This window comes from Lutjanus erythropterus, chromosome 15, assembly GCF_056507025.1.
Source record: "Lutjanus erythropterus isolate fLutEry1 chromosome 15, fLutEry1.hap2, whole genome shotgun sequence".
Classification (NCBI taxonomy): Eukaryota; Metazoa; Chordata; class Actinopteri; order Lutjaniformes; family Lutjanidae; genus Lutjanus; species Lutjanus erythropterus.
Window position 1 is genome coordinate 28,432,532 of NC_139331.1, and position 22,052 is coordinate 28,454,583.

General features: G+C 38.1%; 1 protein-coding gene across 3 annotated transcripts; it reads right to left on the reverse strand.

The window, feature by feature from the left end:
- Positions 1-1,017: 1,017 nt before the first annotated feature.
- acp1 (acid phosphatase 1) lies at positions 1,018-21,234 on the reverse strand. 3 transcript variants are annotated; one of them, XM_084737762.1, is made up of 7 exons: positions 21,151-21,233; positions 19,822-19,895; positions 18,161-18,274; positions 17,976-18,089; positions 10,132-10,193; positions 8,208-8,313; positions 1,018-1,345 (listed from the first exon to the last, which is right to left on the reverse strand). In XM_084737762.1, the coding sequence occupies exons 1-7, from the start codon at positions 21,191-21,193 to the stop codon at positions 1,268-1,270; spliced, it is 591 nt and encodes a 196-aa protein (XP_084593888.1). In that variant the 5' UTR covers positions 21,194-21,233; the 3' UTR covers positions 1,018-1,267. The 3 variants fall into 3 exon arrangements, with proteins under 3 accessions (XP_084593888.1, XP_084593887.1, XP_084593886.1); XM_084737761.1 differs by lacking the exon at positions 18,161-18,274 and having other exon boundaries at positions 21,151-21,234; XM_084737760.1 differs by lacking the exon at positions 17,976-18,089.
- Between the last annotated feature and the right edge of the window lie 818 nt (positions 21,235-22,052).

Here is a 22,052-nt window from a genome sequence, read left to right on the forward strand (position 1 = left end):
CTGAAGGAGCACTGAAGGGAGGGGTGCATTTGTTTGGCTGAGTTCAAATATTGATCTTTCTCCAGAATCGCACACCCAACCCAAACTACTACTACTACTCACAGAAACACCGACAAGGAAACTAAAACAAAAAACAAAACCTTCGTCAGCTGGAAGCCCTCCAGTCACCAGTTGGTTAAACACTTGCTTAATGTTTTACAGCCCCTTACTCAATGTCAACTCGGCCATGTTGAAGTCAATCACACTGGATGGTAATTTGTATTGGCACTGCTGAGTCCCTCATGGGATTACCATCATTTAAGTATTTAGTGGTGATTGGCACACAGCAGAATGACTTTGGTGTCTACAAAGAAGAGGAACGTTCAAGGGAAATGACTGAGAAAGAGCAGATCTTGTTTTCTTATTTTGTTCTTTAAATATCTATCAGACATACTTGGCATGTCATATCTGGGAGAGTAACAAGAAGCCGTATAATAAACACAACCAAAAGCAGAGCCAAGAAAATAACCTAATGACCAAACATCCAACTAACTATCCAGGAAGATTAGCATTTAGGCTAGCATTAACTTTGACCCCAGTGTCGGCCTTTGACCTGTAAACCTCAGCGACGTCTGGTCATGCATTATCGTCTGCTGGACACCTTCATTCATATAAATTCTTCAGTATATTCAAAATGTAAAGACGAATGACCACTTCCTGTAATTAAGAGCATGCATAGTGGTGTATGAATATGTATATGTATGGTTAAAGGTATAGATATATAAATATGAATGTATTTATTGTACATAAGTGTGTTTAGTATCCAACCTGTCTGTTTTCTTACCCCTTTTCTTTTCACATTTGCTGTTGATGTTTACTTGATTAATGTAAAATTTTGATCAAAAAAAGTCCTTAATATGAACCGCAAATTTTGAAGCAGAGAAGCTGCATGTATGGAATTCATTTTGGGGGAAAAATAAGGTATAAAAAAATTGTAAAGATGAATGATTTGTACAGAAAAATAAACCTCCAATAGTCGTACTCGTTTATCCATTTTATTAAATCACCTGAATTTACAGTTGACAAACTTGTCCACGCAGCATCTCTCTAAAATGTACACAATGTGAGGTTTGTATAACATTTACAACACTAAAACAAAGTGTTCTGGTTCCCTCCATGATGTCCCCAAGAGGTTTATATTGAGCGGTTGTGTGATAGAGCCAAAGCATATTTGGATGATTTTTCTTCTTCAGCTTGTAGATTTTAGATCCTTTAAGGTTGGATGTTGTTAGGAGTTGTTCTCCAGAAATGCTGTGCAGCAGCGTACACACTGTTGGTACACCTTCTCAAAGTCTTCATCAGCCCCCTGAGACATAAAACATAAAAAAAAAAACAAAAAAAAAAAAACAAAGAGAAATTAAAGCTGCACCCAAGTGCTGAAAGCTTGATCATTACATTCATCTGTTGGGGTGGCAAACAACTGAAACAAACAACTAATACAGCTGTCGACGTGTGAGGCAAATTCTGTTATGTGGTTTAAAGAAACATGAAAATATGTGAGTTTCTTATTCAAACAATGAATTATTTTCAACTCATCTTTCAGTACATAATTGTTGTGAGGGGAAATAGATCCCAGACTTCCAACTGGCTTTAACTGTACACTCGCTCAAATTTTGCAACACAGCATTTAAAACGGGAGAAATTTACAGCCAAAAGTAGCAACAGTACTTTTCAAATTCTGGTTTTGATTGTGATGAAACTTTAATGAAAATCCCTTTCTAACCATAGCAAACATCAAATTTTCTAATTACTCTGAAGTGAACAGGCACTCTTATCTGTCCAGTCCCTACTGGTTCACAAGTGAAATGAGGCATTTGACACCGAACACTGAAAAACCAGCAGTTATACATCAATAACCACCAAGAGAACAGGCCCTCCAGTAAAACAAATGTTGCCAGACAAAGTCTGAATCAAATGAATTTCTAATTTTTTACATAACCGTGAGAAATAGCTTGAACAACAAAGCTAAGGCTGCAACTACTTTCTTCATTTCTTGTTGTCCCTGTCCCAACTTCTTTGAAACATGTTGCAGGCACCACATTGAGAATTATAATTTACAAAAAAACCTGATCTATTTGACCATTAATTATCTTGTCTCTGCACTATATTCAATTAAATATAGGTTGAAAAAGATCAAATCGTTACAATTACACATTACATTTAGGATTTGGGTTGTATGAAATGTCAGAAAATAGAAAAAAATGCACATATGGGAGAAGTTATCCTTCTGGACTTTCTGCCAGAAAGCAAAAAAGGCTTTAAGAAGTCAGCTGACATAGTCCATATGAGGAGCAGGCTGCAGTAGATGAATGGGTTAAGCACAGGACTTCCATGCAGGAGACCGGGGTTTAACTTGACTTCTTATCCCCGCCAGGCGTAAGCCGGAAGGAGATCATGTACGTGTGTGCGTGCATACTTGCGTGCGTGTGAGAGATGACTGGAACTACAGCTTGAAAAAAAAAAATTTATGACCGTATGCCTTTATTGTTTTTATGGCTGGAGGTTTTCACGTGAACATGACATCTCCAGAACGAATTGAGGGAAGATGACTGACAGGTGACTTCTCTTCCTCTCACTCTTCTTAACCGGAGGCTAGAGGCCACAAGACAACAGCAGCTTCAGTTTGAAATCTTGTTTCAGCTCAGGACACTGTATTGTGGGCGGTCATGTTAATGTTGACAGAACTTTGCAAGTATCCACTGGTTGCATCTGGCAGTTGTGGTGGCATTGCAGTAGGTGCTTCACCATCTGTTACCTAGTGAGGAACTGCACTGTACTGAGTGCTCTCTTCTAGTTTTTAAATACTTGGTTAGGTTTCAGAAAACATCATGGTTTGGGTTAAAATGGGCCATTAATGGCATGTAAGAAAGGCTTTCTGGCAGAGAGATTTCTGACGGAAAGAGCTTTCTGACAGAAAGCCAGAAAGGCTTAAGGAAGTCAGGAAACATAGCATGTAAAGCGACAAAGCCCATACTAGGATCAGGTTGTGGTGCATGAATGGGTTAAGCACAGGACCTCCATCGAGGAGACTGAGGTTTAAGGTTTAACTTATTATCTTCATTAAAAAAATATTTTCTGTTTTCGATCTGTTTGGTTAGCTTTGGCCAACAAAACTACTTGGCTGGGCTTAGTCAACAAAAATAATTGATTAGGTTAAGGAAAACATCATGATTTGTGGTACCCACATGTTCAAAAGGCTTTCTGCCGAAAGATTTGTGACACAAAGGGCTTTCTGGCAGAAATCCCTGAAATCCCTTCTACTATGTGCAAAAAAAAGCCTGTCACAGCCAAGTGTGACACACTCATACGCTTCACTTTGTCCACCAAACTGTCAAAAACAAAAAAGATATTATTATATGAGACAATGAAATGGACCGAATCCCAATTTGAATAAAACTGGATGCAGTGACTCAAGACATTAATGAATTATCAAAAAAAGGTTCCAAAAATAATCTTTGGTTGATCGACTAAATGATTAAACAACTATATCAGCCATGCAATAATAAAATAAGAGATAAAAGTCAGTTACAAATCTTTATAGTCTACAGCCATGTTAGCAGAGCCTCGAGTCTGCACTTTGCACAGCAGTGCTTTGAGCTAAATGCTAACAACATGCTGCCGATGTTTAGCATATATGATGTTCACACACCATGTTCACAAGCTTAGCTTATCGTCTGAACAACACAAAGTACTGCTGAGGCTGATGGGAACTTCTTCGTTATTTTTTTCTCAGTTCATTAAATCGATAGCAAATTTCATAACAGTCCTTTCAGTAGTTGCCAAGATGTTTCAGTCTGGACCAAAGTGGTTCCATCCCTGCAGCCTTACCACCTCCATGAATAATAGAAAAAATCACAGTGGTGCTGTTCATGCAGAAAAACAGTGAGTTAACTCTGACTCAGTTGTTGTTCCCACACAAAAAACAATTGGATTTAACCGTACAAATTGTATATTCAAAGATTCTTTTTTATCCGTTTCAGTGTGGCACATTTGACTCCTATTTCAGCCAACATGACTCTGTTTTACCAGTAAGATTTAGATTTTAATTTAATCTTTCTTCGTCATCAGATTTTCACACAGTCAGAGAAAGTAAAAGTGTGGGTCCTCCCAGCACATCTACATCGCCGCTCTTCAGGACGTTCGGCGTCACCTGCTCTGCTCGCTCAGAGCTCCTTCGTGCCGTGGACTTATTTCAACCAAGCCAGAGCTGGTGATTGTTGGAAGAGCGGATAAAGACGACCCAAGATGCGTGTGTTGAGTTCTATTTTGTTTCAGCTGAGTCTGAATGAAGCTGACAATGATGTTAAAATTACAGTTTTTCAAAGCGAGTCTGGTGACTTTGGTGAGAACAATAAAACAGCTGCTTCTGATTAAACATAACGTATTTTGCTCTTAAAAAAAAAAAAAAAAAAACTCTCACTGTAACGACCCTTTCTGTGTTTTCAGAAAAGTAAACAAGCAAACGTCACCAGCCCTGCACTCCGGTCAAGTGGCCGCTGCAGCGCGTCACCTGCGCTCCATTTCTGTCACTCTTCTCCGCTTCCATCACACTTAGTTTTCTGCTTTGTCGTGATTTATTTGTAAAGTTTACAGCCTGTCATGCTGTTGCACTGCTCTGTGTACAGTGATGCAGCTAAAAAACAACAGCTGAAACTTGTTTACCAACCACTCGTTTCTCCCCCTCTCAGTCAACCACCAGCACATGTTGACAAAGGGATTTTTTTTTTTAAATAAGCGCACCAACTAATATAAAAACATGTGTGATTTCCTCCACTTATAACTCCTCAGTTGCCTCTGTGCCTTCTTGTAAGCATCTGCTTTATCCAGTTACTGTAATGTGCTCTGATTTACAAAGGGAAAAAGAAATGACTGGAAAATTTTCAGTCGATTTGAGCCCTAAATTGAGTGAACTGTTCTGCTAAGAAAGTGGGTTCTCGGGGCCTTTAAAGCTAGAAGTTTTAAACACTAAATTATGAATGTAAACTGTCAATTGTGTCGGGTAAACAACAAAACTGATGTCTCCATTCATTCAGACACATCTACTGCCTGATTTTTCCTGGCCAACTTTGCTGTCATGCCATGTGGTTTCTCACGTGGGACAACGATCCAATATTGTCCGGTGTCCAAACCGCACTGGCTGTAAACAGCACTCATTCACTCCTCCTTTTGGCAAAAAGAGCTAAAGAAAGACACACTCATGTTGGTCACCACACAAAGAAAAAGTGCCGTTCAAAGCCAAAATCTGAGACAAGTTAATATAACTGACTACACATTCACATCAACTGCGGTAAACCACAACCTCCTCTTGCAGGCACATCACTTTTAATTTGAAGACTGTTTTAAACCTTTAAAAGTTTTAGCAGAACATAATCTGTGAAACCAACAGCAAATTGTTTCTTTTCAAGTTACATGAAGATTTATTTGAACGGGTTATTGTAAACAGTTAGTGTAAACTGTTAGATCATCCCATATGAAGATTATTGTAAGGTACACTGACAACTAATCATCACTATAAAACTTTCAGACTTTGTCCAACAACCTTCCACTGTTCCCACTCTTGCCTTTTCTCACTCATATCCCTCAAGAAGATGAAAAACAGGCTGGGACCCATGTCCAATTCTTCTGGCAGGACTTTGAACTACAGAGAATCACGTAAGGAACAAAGGGGATGATGCGAGCCATGGAGCATGAAAAGACAAACCAATCTGAATACCAAAAAGTCCTCTGACAGTCATGTCCAAGTAACCAAACAACTGTATAAAACTGTCGTTTATTATCTTGCATATTGCGCTGGAAGGGTTGACTAGAACATTTTTATGGCTACAATTTAGGTATTTATTCAAAAGAAAAAAAGAGGAAAAGTTACTGTTGCCCTTTTGTTTTGGTGATGTTTACTTCACGAAATGTCCCTGGATACGATATTTCCCAATGCAGAGGGAATTTTTTTCTACAGCACTACCACCTGCACAGAAGACAGACATGTTCTTGTTTTCAAAAGTAAACTTAAAGGGAGTCCACAGTGCAATGTGTCCTGTTCTTTTTGTCTATAAAACTCTTCTCATGCTACACAGTTTTCTGAACAGGTGCACAACTATTGCAAGAGCAAGAATATTACTTTTTTTCTGTTATTTCCAGACAAAATTGACACTTGACATTCATCATGCACCATCTAACTGTTTTTAAGGCCTTCGAAAACATATTTTTGTCAATCTGCTCTTTACTGTGAGCGATGGGACCGTACATAAACACGACATTTCTGCCAAATTTAAAACTATGTTGGATAAGTTACATGAGATATCTGAGTCTGAGTTCTCTTCCCTGGTTTGAAGTGGATGAGAAAACCGTAATGTCACGTACTTCTGTGCACTGATCACAGTTATGATGACAGTCATGTGTTGTCTGCTTATGTTGCCACGCCACTGTCAATCTGATCAAACCAAACCTGCACAGTCCTAATTAAGGTTGGGCGACTGGAAAAATATATCTGTTACCAGCCATCATCAGTTGTTTCTTTCTTGTCTGTTTTTATGATCACGAGTCTGCACGGAGGCTTTTATTTTGAAAACTGACTGTATTCTCTAGAGTGTTTCTGTGTCTGACTTCCTGCCGACTCGATCTGTTCTGTGCAGATTAACACAACATCCATCAATATCGACTCGACGTAAATTTGAAGGAGTATAGGAAACCGGAATTCAGCTGTACGGTTGCATTTTTCTGTTTAATAAGGGAAACAGGTGTAAGAATATTTCCTTTTCTGACTATTTATGATTGGCGGTTGCATAATTTTAACACATCACCCAACCCTTGCCTTGATAAAGCAGAATAATTAACTTTTTGAGTGTTAAACTTTTAACAAAACTTATAACAATGGATGTTTTACTCTTCAAGACTTTAACATTGATTGATGCATGTCTTCAGGGGCTTTAAACATTAAACATTGATAAGAAACTATATTGATCCCACAATGTGGAAATTCACATGAGATGTTTTTAATGTGGTTGTTTTATTCTAACAATTTTATTTGGTTGCTGTATGTTTTGTCCTATGTATTCTTTTTCACTGTAAAGTGTATTAGGACCATGCTGTGTGGTGATTAAGAACTTTAAAGCTACTACAAGGAGTTTATAACTATTATAACTATCAAATAGTCTCACTTTATTAGTGATGCCTCTACATGACCTGCATAAGAAAAAGAGGCCATCCACGAGAAGACTGGCTGTTTCTATGTAGTTATTCTTAATGTCTGCCACCGGGTCAGATTCTCCTTGACATCAGATGAAGCACACCTGTGTTCACATTTTCACAAGCAAAGTTACAGTGAGTAGATCCTTAGCCAGTCAAGAAGAAGCAGGTCAAGATTTTTGTTTAGATAATTTATTTTCTTTATGTTGTTATGGTGGTAACACTACCAGTTTTGTCCCAAATAAACAAAATATTAAAGTTCCTTGTAGTAGCTTTAAATGAAGCGTCTTTTACGGAGTTAACAAGGCCATTAAGCTCGTCTTAGTTCGGTAAAAGAGAGAAACTAAAATTCAGAAGGTGATCAGTTGTATTCTTCTGTTTAATAAGAAAAATAGTTGTAAGAATATTTCATTTCTTGACAATTTTATTTACTTTCTGTATTTTGTGTCCCATGTATTCTTTTTAACTGTAAAGTGTGACCACGCCGCATGATGATTATGCACTTTAAATAAAATTTATTGTATAAAGTTTAGATTTAATCAATCAAAGAAAAAGTAGTGCAGATGCTTAAAAAATGAAGTTTTTAAACAAACTGACCTCAACGGTTGGTTCGCACACATTTATTTTAAGTGGAAACTACTGCAAAGTTATCCTAAAGTCCTTTTTCATGTGAAAAACAGAGTGCAACACTAAAAAATTTACTATCAAAAATATCCCCCTCCCCAGTGTAGCTGTTTTGGAACAGATAGTCTTTTGATTTCCAACATGATCAGACAGTAAGAACTACTTATCCTTTGGCAAATTCAAATTACATTTAATGATGTGTCAAAAACTGCTTCAACTTGCGGCTTCTAAACTCCTTCCATTTATTTTGACTATTACCACTGTTCCTCCAGTAATATTCACTGTGTCGTCCCAAACACTGAGGAATCGTATTAATTATGCCTGAAAATACTCAACCTGAGAATTTTTTTTCGAATACTTACATAATACGGGTCTTTGATGATGCGCTGCTTCTCGGGGTCATATGAACCAAGAAGCTCAATCTTTGCTCGGTAGTTTTGCACCTGCTTTGCTTTCCTGTTCAGATCACTGTGAAGATAAAGAGAAAACATGTAACTCCAAGAGAAAAAAACAAGAAAAAACATGTGACATCTGGACCAGAATAAGAATCTACTCTTTTTTTAAATTGATTATGAGTAATGTTACACAGTATTTTTTGTCTGCCAATTAGATATCAGGGGGAACATCAATCTTCATCTATCTATCAATCTTGCATGCACAGCTGTCATGTTTAAAATACTTCCTATAATGGACAGAATATAACCCCCCTTGATAATGACATCCATGTGTGTAACTTCCTCCCAAAGCACTTAACAACAATGGTATAAGCTTGATTCGGGCAACTTTTTGAGCGTAAACAAAATGAAAATGACCCATTCTTGAGAAACTGTAATTTGAGGGGGGTTATGATGTTTACTTTTAAATTATGCTGGGAAAATATATTTTAAAAGATCAAACTCCTGGCTGTTAAACCTTGTAACAGGGCAATCTCCTAGTGATTAAATATTTTAATTAATGTAGACGACAAATGTGCCTGATGGAAAATCTGACAGTTGCCAAACAACATGGTTGTAGTGAGTAGACATTTTATTTTTCACAGTTCTCTTAACGCTAACCAAAATACACATTTTTAATCCGTAATTCTTGTTTAATTTTGATTTAAAACGGCTACGGAGTTGGCAAGCTATGGTTGAAAGCCATCTGTTAGCAATATTATTTAAGGAATTTCGCAAAAAATGAAAGGTTAACCAGTGCATGAGCAACATTCTCGCCTTTTTGAAACCAAGAAGTGAGACAGGGGTCCTTAGGGTGTAGCTAAATATTTTTTATGCCAGATCAAATCATGTTTCTGTAAAAGTCTGACGGAGCTGACAGAAATCTGGGACACATCTTTAAAGAGACAACAGTTTTAGATTTTGGCTTTTAACACAGTTTTAAATAGTGTGAAGTTGTGAATTCTTGTCTGGGACAAGGATGTTTTCTGACACGGAGCAAATTTAGAAATTAAAAAAATTAAAGCCGGCCAAAACATTTCATAAATTACATGCACTTCAAATATATAAATCCTTAGATATTCACGAAAATGGAATTAAGAGTAATTTTGTACATGTTTTTTGGAGGAATATGATTTGCCGTAATTCTCAAAATGGGTAAAATGAAACGTCAAGCTGTTTAAGTCAACCTCAAAGACAAGTAACTTAATTCAAACTCAAACAGGAGGTAAAACAAACACTTTCAAGTTCACAACAATGAGAGGAGTTATGTTACAAGAAAACTAAACCTAGACTGAGTAGCTTTTGTCTCAGACAGGGTCTCATTTTCTCAGTCTCGTCAGCTTAACATTTGTGGAGAAAAAAAACTAATGTGGGAGAGAAAGGGGAGAAAAACTGCCCAAAGAGCAAAGACGAGGCATCCAAAGAACTCAGTAAGCTGCTTACAGATCAGATCTGCCATAGGCATGTGATCTCAAAATGATCCCTAAACGTTCAAAGTATCAAAAAATATCCCTCCCCCTGACCTTTGGAAAGAGCTTAAGCAAGGATATTGCTCATTAAAGGGAGGCATTCCCCTACATGTTAGTTATAGCTCAATGTTACCACCGTTTTCATGTGCATGTGAAGAAGTAGCACACATCACCATCGAGGCAGTTAACAGGACAACCCAGTTTGACCTTTTTCAAGGCTTTTTTTCTTTTCTTTTCTTTTTTTTTTTTATCCCAGGCAACCGTTAATAAGTAAGACGGGACACTTAACACATGACACTGGGGTTTTCAGCAACTGTATTTCCAACTGCGATCCACACTCACAGAAATAATAAACACTGCTCCTGTGGGCTGAAAATATGTACCTCAAATTACTCTCATCCATGCAGAGAATGTACTCAAAGTTCAGGAAATCTTCCTTGGTCACCTGGAAGTGGGGGAGACATGCAGGACAAAACAAATATTACTCTTGGCTCTGTGTGGAAACACTGTACAGCCTGCAGAGACTCTCTCTGGGACTTAAGAGAGGGCTTAATCATACGCCGTGAAAATTAATCATTTCCAACACAACAATAAAGACAGTGAGGCAAATGAAAGACACATTTAAAGTTATTACTATGGTGAGTATTTTTTCAGGAATAGCCCATGTGTTTACAGTCTGTAACAATCTCGCATGTGGACATTTCATTGGAAGTGGCGGGGTCCGCCATTCCACGGGCCACCTTTAAGTTTCTGCAAATTTTCGGCACCAGAAATACTAGCTGGCTAAAGCATTCATTAATATTTTATTAAAGTACAATGCCAGTGAACTGTTGTGAATCTACGCAGCCGCCTGCCACTAGTCGGGGCTGCAGCTCCAGCAGACCGCAGCTCCCTCTGCTCTCACTAATGCCGGTGTGGCCCGAATGTTGTGATCAGCAAAGTGGGACAGATGACAGCTCATAAAGAGGGCAGTTTGGCAGTATTCTGGTCTAGAAAATAAAAATAAGGTTTTATGTGGGCGGTCCATATAACCACTTGACTGGAGCAATGTGTAACCACATTCGCCGCAGGCATGTGGCTGTTAACCTGCAAGGAGAGCAGGCCGCTAGTGCTACCACTGACACCCAGTGCGGCTAACATTAGCCATCAGCTTTAGTCAGCTGTTGTCATGGTTTGTAGGATAATTTGAAATATTTGGTGCAAAGTGTCACACATTTAGGCATCATTTATAAGACAATTTAGTTACTGAGGTGGGTGATTGGTGGGTGTAGTATTTTAAACATGTTTAGCATTATCAATCAATTGTGCTAAATTTTAACTGCTTTCTGAGTATTTTCTTACTTTAGGACCAGTCGCTTAGTGTAAATTAAAATTTCTGTATAATCAACAGGGAAATGAGTCACCAAGAACATCCCTAATAGCAAAACACAAGGTCACTTTTCTTGTCGCAGGAAGGCTAATGTCTTTGTCATCAAAGTTAACTCTGATAGCACTTGTTCATCAAACTTGCACCTACAAAAACAACAACAGAGCAGTTTCCTTGGGGGTTTTGTCTGTGTATCATTTCCAACATTTGCAGGGGGGTAACGATACAATGTGGAGATGAAGTCAGCTGACAGATGAAGAGTTCCCTGATATTTTTCCTTTTCTTTTCTTTTTTCAGGCCTAGTTGTATGCAGCAAAAAACACTCAGACACAGACAAGTCTCATGGGATGGCGTATTGTCAGCTTTGAGCAGACGGTGCAGAAGGTGGTCTGCAATTTATATTTGCATTCAAATTTTTGTCTGCACAGTTTATATAAAAACTTTTTTTTAGCTTTACAGGCAGTATTCTATGTATATTTGATCCTTTAAAAATTTAGATTTAATATATAAATATAAGCTGTTTATGTATATATTCTGTATGTTTTATTTTGCAATAAGAATAACAGGCATTATATCATTATGTTTTTTTTACTCCTTTATACTTGTAGTGACCCCATTCAGCCTATTCTGAAACGTTTTTCACCTTTCTGCAACAACATTCATTCATTATCCTCCATTGTTCCCATGTTTGTATGCTTATGTCAGTGAAGATATCATGGCAGTTTCACGCAGTGTCTCTATGACGACCAGCTAAGACTCTTACCTAAATTGGGGGGGTTGCAGCCTACAGTAGATTACAAAATCAAGACACGTAACCGTTGCCAAAATTGAGTCGAGTAGAGCCGAACCGTACCATGCAGTGGAAACACGACATAAGCTGCACATCTGTAAGCATGTGGAGGGGTGTTGAGGAAAGTATTCACTGTGCCTAGTGATGATTTAATGAAACAAGAAGCAATAAAAAACGGGCAGCACCCTGAATAGTTCAGGAAGGTTTTGAGAGTAAATTTACAGGAATGCCAAGGAGGAGTAGAAGGCAGCCAGAGACAAATGAAAGAAAAGAGGAACAAGACGCGAACAAAACTCCTTGAATGCTCCAGATGTTGAGCTACAGGCACAGAGACAGCTGTGGCCGTTCACGTGACAGCAGAAGAATAAACAGATGTTTATTATGACTACTTTGAATCGATGTTTATATTCCCAGAGTGTCTGGTTGTAGCCATGACGGCCTGATCACTCCATTTTCCATTTGAACACTCAGACACAAGTTCTGTCCCACAGGGTGATAATCTGTGACCACGACTGTTGATCCCTCTGCTCTTTTCTGCGTTGTGATCTCACACTCTTAACTAAAACTGTGGTAATCCCCTGTCAAAAAAGGCACATGCCAGCCCTCTCGCAGGCCTGACACAGACCCCGGTTTGATTTCTGAAATATCTGGCAGAGATCGAGCTGGGAGGCTGTTACTGTAAATGAGGGATGAGTAGGGAGACACACATAGCATAGTTCAAGTTCAGCAAGTTCAAAAGTTGATAAAACCCCGAGAAGATGTGAGGAGATATCGTGAAATTGTGTGAAAATCAATCAATAACAGGCCCTTTCCAGAGATGATGTTCTGACATATCACAGGTGTAATAATAAAAAATAAAGATGGCTGGATTCCATTTAGCTGACTCGGTTTCAGGTTGCTGGTATGGTGCATGTTGGCTCACTGTCAAGACTAACTGGGACACCTGAATGTAACAAAGCCATCAGAAATTTTATTAGTAACACCTGTGACAAGTCAAAATGTCTGCTGCAAAAAAGGCAAATTTACCTAAAGTAAGTTCAATATTTAGAAACTAACCTATTCTCAAAAATATTTGGCAACACTTAAATTTACCTTTTACTTTAAGTCCCCCTAACTGTAATCTATAAAGATATAATAAATTGTTTATAACACATTATAATGTAGCTGTAAGCAGTCAAATGTGAGGTGAAGGTTCAACTTTAACAGATTAGTACTGTTTTTTGGGGGCATTTTTTTTTTTTTTTGGCTGGTGAGTAAAGCAAATCTACCAGCTATATTTTACCAGCATTTGAGAGGAGGCTGGTTATAATTTTGTGTCCTGGTTATAAGCAGATGCAAGTGTTTACTGATGTCATTTTCAAGTATAACAAGTCCTGTCCTGCTCTGTCATGTATTCAACTGCGTTCTGTTTTTATTTACATGTCACACAATATCCCAACTTTTTGGAATTTGGGTTTGTATAATAAACAAAAATGAAGCCTTAATTTCTTTATATTTTAGATTTTTTTTATCAAAATGGCTGCTGTGAAAAAGATCTATAAAATATTATATATTAACAACCCCTGTCTCTGGATTGCACGGTTTACAACATTGGCAACTACTTTATCTAGGCAAAATGTTGACTCAGTGATAACATATTGATGAGAATGACATCGAAACTGCAGCTCTCTTAAAATATACCGTCTGTTAGTCTATTTCTGATAAGGTATTAAATACTTATTTAATTTGTTATGGATAATTTTGGAGCATGTTTGCTTTATTAAACAAACATGTCTGTTTATGTGGCGATGCCGTGGTCTCCAAAGCATCTCCCACTGCTGGGATACTGGCAGCAGCAGAAGTTCAGCAAAGTTCAATGGGTAAAAAAAAAAAAAAAAATCAGGAGAAATCAGGGGGGAAAGAGAGGAAAAAATAGAGGGCGGGAACAAAAGCAAGTGATAGAAATGAAAAGGGTGATAAAGGGAAAGAGGAAAGAGCAAGAGCTTGTCAAAGCTCATTGTGTGGATTTGGTTGGGTTTAAGCCAAGGATTGAGCCTCCCCATCGCCGCTTTGAGGAGATTAGATGAGGGTCTGACTGAACGGTTTGCAGAGAAACAAACCGACAACACGGCAGATCTCAAGCACAGGGTGAAACCTCCGGAGTTCTCTCAGGGAAACATAAAGCGAGTGTTTTAAGGGCACCGGGGAGTAGGAGTTGCACTGAGGATAAGCCAGCACAGCGCAAGGCCTGAAGGCCCTACATGGACAAACATCTTGGTGTAATTTCAGGCCTGTTTCAGGATTTGAAACACATGCTGCGAAGTGATACAATGATTCCTAGATTGGTTCTATCAATATTTCATCTGCACCACGGGTAGCATCAGTTTGCACAGCAGTAGAGACGCAGGCCTAGCCAATAGGCTCTTTATGACTTTCACAGGCAATCAAACACTCATAATAGATATTTCCAAGATCTTAATAATGCTGTCTTGAAATTATTTTATTACTTGATGTATTTATTGGTGTATTTTATTGATAAAAAAAACAAAAATCTTAACTGGTTAAATATGTAGGACAAAGGAGAAGGCGGCCACTTAAAATAAAAACACATTTTGAGTTGCTTAAGCAGAAGCCGAACCAGCTCCTGTAGAGTTCACTGAACTGTCACAAGAGGTCAGTGTATCTGAGAGTTTAAGTTAAACCTGCTGCACACTGAAGAGTCAAGTTTAAAAGGACACGCCTACTGTTCATATCACTTAAATATAAGTTCATATTTTTCATCATATATTCAATTATAAAGCCACATCTCATATAAATGGCAGTAACATGAATATCTTTGAGTTGAGGACAAAACAAGACAAGTAAATAAAACAGCGGGTTGCATGTTTGGACCCCTGACTCAGACTAACAGTCGACAGTTAAAGCCTCTGGAAATGTGGCTTTAATAGTCAAAAGATCTGAGTGGAAAAATGCTAGAAAACCTTTAAAAAAAAAACAACTCATTTTGCTGTTTTGACCATTTTTCAAGACCGTGTGGGCGTGGCAGATCCCGTTTTGACTGACATCTCCCTCACCAACCTATCTATTGCCATGTGTGTGTGTGTATGGATCGTTGCAGGCCGCTGCCTCCGTCAATTAGTTTAACTTGTGACTTAAGTGTTTTAAAACTCTAGTTCAAGTTAATGTCACCTGCCACAGATCAAGGCAACTCCTGTGTTCTGCGAGGTAAAATTAGTTTCTTTTCAAGGAGTCTTGGAGGTTGTGAGGAGAGAACATACAGCAACTTATGTTCCGAAGAGCTGTCGGGCAGCAAAGTAAAGCAATGAAAATATTCACACACGTGGGAGCTCGCCTCGCCCCACCCTGCTTCTTTCCGCTTCTGTCTCCCTGGACGTGTCTGCTCTGTTGACTTTATTCAACAGCAGGATGTTTTATGAAGTCGCCCAAAAAACACAACTCATGTTTTGGATATTTTCACTCACGATTCTGTTTTCACAACAGCAGTTCTCCACTGAGACTTGCTGTTAATGATGTCCCTTGTATAATAAAGCGCGCTGCGGGTGGTGTCGCGGAAAAAACATAAAAATAAGAAATGCCAAAATGTGTCACCACATACAGGCTGAGCGGCCGTTAATATTCTTGGTGGCCCACCCAAATTAAGTCCATCTGTGGGAAGCGCGCATCAAATTCACCTCACACGTCAACAAACAGCAGCTCTGTCTTTCACATAGCAAAGCTGCATCGTACAGATGCTGCAGAGGTCATACATGTGTCGCACTATACAGCCTGTAAATAGAACGTACACATAAACCGATATTGTTTTCTGCAAGGTACAATTACTGTTTGTGTCAAAGGAGTGTGGAGCGACAGAACAGCTTCAGCTCCCTCTTGTTGTCTTGGCTTTGACTCGGACAGACAGATAAAACAGAAGAAGAGAAGAAGTCTTTGTTGCATCCGTTTGAGTGGGACGACTCCGCAAGTGGCGAGATTTTTTAAATGAGTGGTTCTTGGAATTAATGAAGTAATTTTCGTAGTAAATGTCTGAGCACGACCACGCCTAATTCATACCCAATACAGGCAAGTGTACAAACTTAGATGACAATATTTAGAATCTGATTTCAAACTCATTTCTAATACTTTTTAGATGCTTACCATTATGTGCAGGAGACTGTAAATTGCAACCTCAATTCCAGAAAAGATTAAACGCTGTGTAAAACGTAAATAAATAAATAAAAATAAAATGCAGTAATTTGCAAAAACTTCTCAACTGTTACTCAATTGAATACAGTACAAAGAAAAGCTATATACTGTTGAAACTGACAAACATTATTGTTTTTTGTAAATATAAACTCATTTTGAATTTGATGCCAGTCACATGTTCCAAAAAATTTGGTACAAGAGCACCAAAAGACTGGAAAAGTTGTGTAATGCTCAAAAAACATCTGTTTGGAACTTTCCACAGTTTAACAGGTTAATTGGTAACATGGTTAGAAATGAAAGCAGCATCCTTGAAAGGGTCACGTTCACAAGCATGGATGGGGCAAAGCTCTACACTGTGAAAAACTGCGTGGGGGAAATACTCAAACAGTTTAAGCCCATCGTTTCTCAACACTAAACTGCAATGTAATCAAAAACAAGAGCAAATGGATTTAAGATAAACAAGCAACGAAGCCTTGAAGTCACAAAAGGAAGAAATTGATCTGAGTGAAACTGGCAAATTATTCCAGCCTGATGGTGCTTTAAACTTAAAAGCTCATCTCCAAATTTCATGAAAAAATTTTCAAATTCTTTTTGGAAATCATGGGGGCTGTGTCCCCTGGGCTTAAGAGTAAAAGGAGCATCCAGATTGTTACCAGCACTAACTTCAAAAGCCGGCATTTGTGATGGTGTGGGGGGGCGTTAGTTCCCATGGCATCATGGGTAACTGTCAAAGTTGTGAAGATCCCATTAATGCCAAAGGTACATACATGCAACTGCCATCCAGACATCTTTTTCAAAGATGTCCCTGCTTATTTCTTATTTTCAAGACGATGCCAAGACACATTCTGCATGTGTGGCTTCGTTGTAAAAGGTTAAGGTACTAGACTGACCTGCCCTCAGTCCAAACCTGTCTCCAATCGAAAATGTGTGGTGCATTATGAGGTATGAGGAGACCCCGGACTGTTGAGCAACTGAAGACAAATCTCAAGCCAGAATGAGAACAATTTTTTTCTTTCTAAACTTTTGTTTTTGTTTTGTGTCCTCAGTTCTGTAACACTTACATGTTGCAGGCATCAAATTCAGAATGAGTGTAAATTTACACAAAAAAAAAAACAATTAAGTTTATTAGTTTGTTCATTAAATGTCTTGTCTTTGTATGATTCAGCTGAATAGAGGTCAAAAGGATTTGCAAATCACTGCATTCTGTTTTTATTTAAATTTTACAAAGCTTCCCAGCTCATTTGGAAACGGGGTTGTAGATGGTTACAAGGCTATTGTGGATTTGAGTTTCCTGGGGCTTTAATATATGTGCAAAAGCACAAGTAGCCCATTAAATTACATGTAATGGTTAAGCTTAAAACGAAATGAAAGTACTAAATTACACAAGCAGTCATTTTATTACACTATAAATTGATTCTTCCATCCTACAGTGTTTGTCACGACTGGGTTTTCCCCCCCCTCTTTTCCAGAGCAAGAGTGTTGGTCTGAATTGATGTTTTTAATTTATGACGGGGGTGTGTCCAAGCAGAGTGTTACTGATCTTTATTGAAACGGAGGGCTAAACTGGAAGATGTGACATTGGGAAAAAAAAAAAAGAAAGAATTTTCTATTCTACCATTTTTAAAAGAAGACAAGAAAATTGAGCAGAAATCAATATTACACACACTTGTGGTATTTGGTTTTCTTCTGAATCATAAATGTTGGCTGTACCTTACGTCCAGTTCAGCTGCAGTTCAGACGAACATGTGGTTGTTTTGATAAGAGTGATGAGGCTACAGTAAAGATGGGAGTGACCTGGATGTGTAGCAGGCATCATCTTATCGCCATCACACTCATACACACACAAACACCAATGAGGTGAGAGGAGCCACTGTTTGGAGGTCTGGTTGTACCTGTCGGGCCCTGTGGCTCGTCTCAATGCCGTGCCCCCTGAGGCAGGCCAGACCGCGGGAGTCCGGGGAGCTGCCTACATTCCAGTCAGATGTGGCACCACTGTCTATGACCCACTGCAACAACAGAGAACAAAAAAGGGGGCGCTAACTACTGCTAAGAGAGGTGTAGAGGTGGGTGGTCGTACCTGCCTGGCCACATGCCTCATGGGCACATCATGCCTCTTCATGCAGGCTTGACCGCGGTGGTCTGGAGGGTTTCCTATCTCATAGGTGGAGGTGGCAGCACTGTCTATCCTCCACTAGGTAGAACAGAGTACGGGGAACAATAACACAGCAGAAATGATTCATAGTCTCATGTACAGGCATGTGGTAAGTGGTGCAGAATTTACAGGATGATGTTCTACCCTGGAGGCCAGGATTACAAGTAAGACTCAAGCAGAGCTGCAACAAGTAGTCGAATAATTTATTGGAATATTTTAGTTACCAACTATTTTGATAGGAATATATATATGTATTTTTGGACTGTTGGTTAGACAAAAGAATCAATTTAAAGACATCAATTAGTGCTCTTAGAAAGTGTGGTGAGCATTTTCACAATTTTCTGACATTTCACAGACTAAACACTCAATTAATGGTGAAAAACAATCTACAGATTAAATGATTCTGAAAATAAAGTCTAGTTGCCGCCCCTTGACATTTATATATGACCATTCTCCACTGGCTCAGAAGTGAAATGAGGCATTTGACATCCAATGTTGAAAAACTAGCAGCTGTTTGACAATAAGAGGAGAGGCCTTCCAATAAAACAAATATTGCCAGACAAAATTTAATCAAATTAATTTCAATGTTCTTAGATAATTCTGTGTAGTAGCTGAAAAAACAACCCAGCTAAGGCTGCAGCTGATGATTATTTCCATTAATGATTAATCGCATGATTATTTGTTCAATCCAAATATATTTCATTAAAATTTTTTGACATTTTATCAGGGTTCCTACATCTTTTCCAAAGGCAAATTCAAGCACTTTTAAGCATTTTCAAGTTTTTCCAGCACCTTACAGCTGTGGTTAATTGACATATTTAAACATGGCTTACATTATGCTCAAAATGATACAACTATTTAATTTTCTTCAGATGTTACTGTGCAATAAACAACCAAATGTATGTTTTGTGGCAGATTTCTACGATTTCAGACGAGTGCCAAAGTAAAGAAAACAAAGTTTCGTGTTTCAAAATGGGTCACTCATCTGTAAGTAGACTTGGTTTGGCTGAGCCAGTATAAAACAATGACAATTCCAGCACCTGTAAGAACCCTGTTTTATAGATTAAACTATCAAATGTTTAATCATGAAAATACTCTGCAGATTAATCAGTAAAGAAAATAATTATTAGTTGCAGCCCTAGACTCAATAAACACATCCTGTTTTTATTCATGATCACATCATCCACCTACACTTCATGTATGAATATTTCCATACTGTCAATAACCAGGTGATTATCATCTAACTCAATCAATGTGGGTAGGGTTTGCTTTAATCTGCCACCAATAACTATTAATTTCCCACTAATATTAGTTAACACTAATCAGTGGAAGCATCCCTTGAAAAATGGTCAGTAGTCACGGACAGTACATGCAACAAATGTATTAACACGTGCAAAACTGGTTTGGGTATTCAAGTGTTTCTATGTGCTTCTTTTACTAATTTAACAATTTATGACAAAATCCTTGCACAGATGTAAAAAGCTCTCTTTATTTAAAAAAAAAAAAAACATGCTTATTCAAACATCACCCAAATGATGACCTGTATTATAAATACTACTATGAACAATGTAATAATGATTAATTACCTTGTCAGCAACACCAGCATCTGTTGCCATCTTCCTGAAGACAGCTTCAGCGATGGGGGATCTGCAGATATTCCCTGTTCAAAACCACAAACACCATGACAAACTTTAAAGCAATGACTTAAACATCACAGTAAACTTTAACACTTGAGGCGGTGATTTCCACACTAAGGGGCGGGCCCCCCTCGGAAGGGGTGCAGAGCCACGGCAGGAGAGACATGCATAACCAGAGGAGAGAAAGAGAGCGAAATAAAGTTAAATGGATAAGATTTTTGCAGAGAAAATCAACAAACAGGAGGTGGCTGATGCCATCCTGCTGGCTTTTATTTCGCTAAAATTCAAACTTGAATCCTTTATAACTGGTTGCTTCCCCAGTTGTCACTTACAATTAATACTACTTGTGGGGTGGAGGAGGCTGAACTATTTTCAGCTGCTGAATGGGGGAGCATGCCTAAAAAAAAACAAAAAAATTTACAATTTCTACATATCGCTCCATTCATTAGTTTTTAACTTTTATTTTTCCAACAGAAAAATCTAGGGGGGGCAAACTGAATCTGACAGCCTCACTTTTGGCAGCCCTGCAATATGGATTTACAGGACTGTTGTATTATTCTTTAATATTTAATTAATTTTCACAATTTTCTGACATATTATAAAAGTATTAATTGATTATAGAGAAAATAATCAATGGATTAATCAGCTCTGAAAATAGCTGTTAGTCACAGCCCTACTTACAGTACATATATGGTGTTATTATAATATAAAACCGCATATGCAGCGATAGCTTATTTTAATCCTGGCTAAATTTAGCCGCGACTTTTAAATCAGGCCGCTTGAGTTTCCTAAACTTTATAGCGTTGACAGGATTAGAAACAACTAAAATCACTTTGCTGTTGATTGCCAAGACTCAGGTGTCACGATAGACTTTAACCTGACATTACGGTAAGTGAGTACACTTCCGGGATGCTGTCAGTAAAACTCCTCCTTAGTGTTTGTCACTTAGCCGGTAACGTTACTCAGCGTTTCTGCAAAACTAAGATGTTTTCCATCACACCTTGCAAGACAACAACTGTGCATGCTAGCAAATTAAAGCGGCTTGAATATTAAGTGTGTTTGTTTAACAGTTCATAACACCGCACTCATTCATTCGATACACCAACTTAGCTGTTAGCAGACACATTTTAGCTAGCGCTCTGGCAAATCTAGCAACATCTTAATAAACTACTAAAGTGATATAAATTAATACACTGGTCGTACGTGATATTTGTTTGGTGTTGTCACACTCTATGAGGACTGTGTGCGCTTAATATGAGGTTAAATGATGTGTCTTACCCAGGCAGACGAACAAAACAGACTTCGAACCAGCGGCCGCCATGTTGTTATTAAGGGTCCTGTATGACGCCGCACGTGGTGACCAAGTAAGTGCCTGACAACAGTTTTTTACATTTTTTTAAGACTTTAAAACTCACAGGGATTAGATTGACGTTATGAAATGCCACATATATGCAAAGTGTAAAATCTCACATTTCTTTAAGTTTAGAGGCTTTTGTGAAATCTAAATATTTATCTTTAATATAAATAACAACAATAATAATAACGTTAATAAAGTTGATAACGATCATGTTTGTCATTGTCTTTTAGACTGGGTTGCACCAACTAAGATTAATTTATTCTCAAATCAGAGTTTAGCAAAACTAGGTTTAAAATGAGTAAATCCATATTTAAATTTAGCAGAGCTCTGTTGTACACTTAAAACTAAACTCAGTTGAGTAAATCCAAGTTAAGTGATGTAAACCAATACAACTTTTATTAATATAGATTTGCTTCCTTACCCAAAGTAAGATAAATAAATTGCTGTTTGGACCTAGTGAGTATTAAAGAGGAATGAAAACCAATAACTTCTGTTGTGTATTCCTTAACATTGCATTGTTTGCTAGCTAGCTAGAAAGTTTTTAAAAAACATTACATTTGTTTAACTAAGAAGTTTAAAACAGTACATTGTTTACTAGCTAGTTAGCTAAAAATCAACTGGAGGGAAAGAAAGACGAGACGTTTTGAGTTCAGTCTGTCTTTCTTTAGAAAATGTCCCTTTGAGGGGCATTTCTTTTGCAGTTGATGATACAGATGATACTCAACTGTCAGATTAAGTCTGAACATTTTTTTGCCTCACAGTCAGTTCGCAACATTATACAAAAGACAAAAAAAAAAACAAAGAGACATACATTTAACTCAAC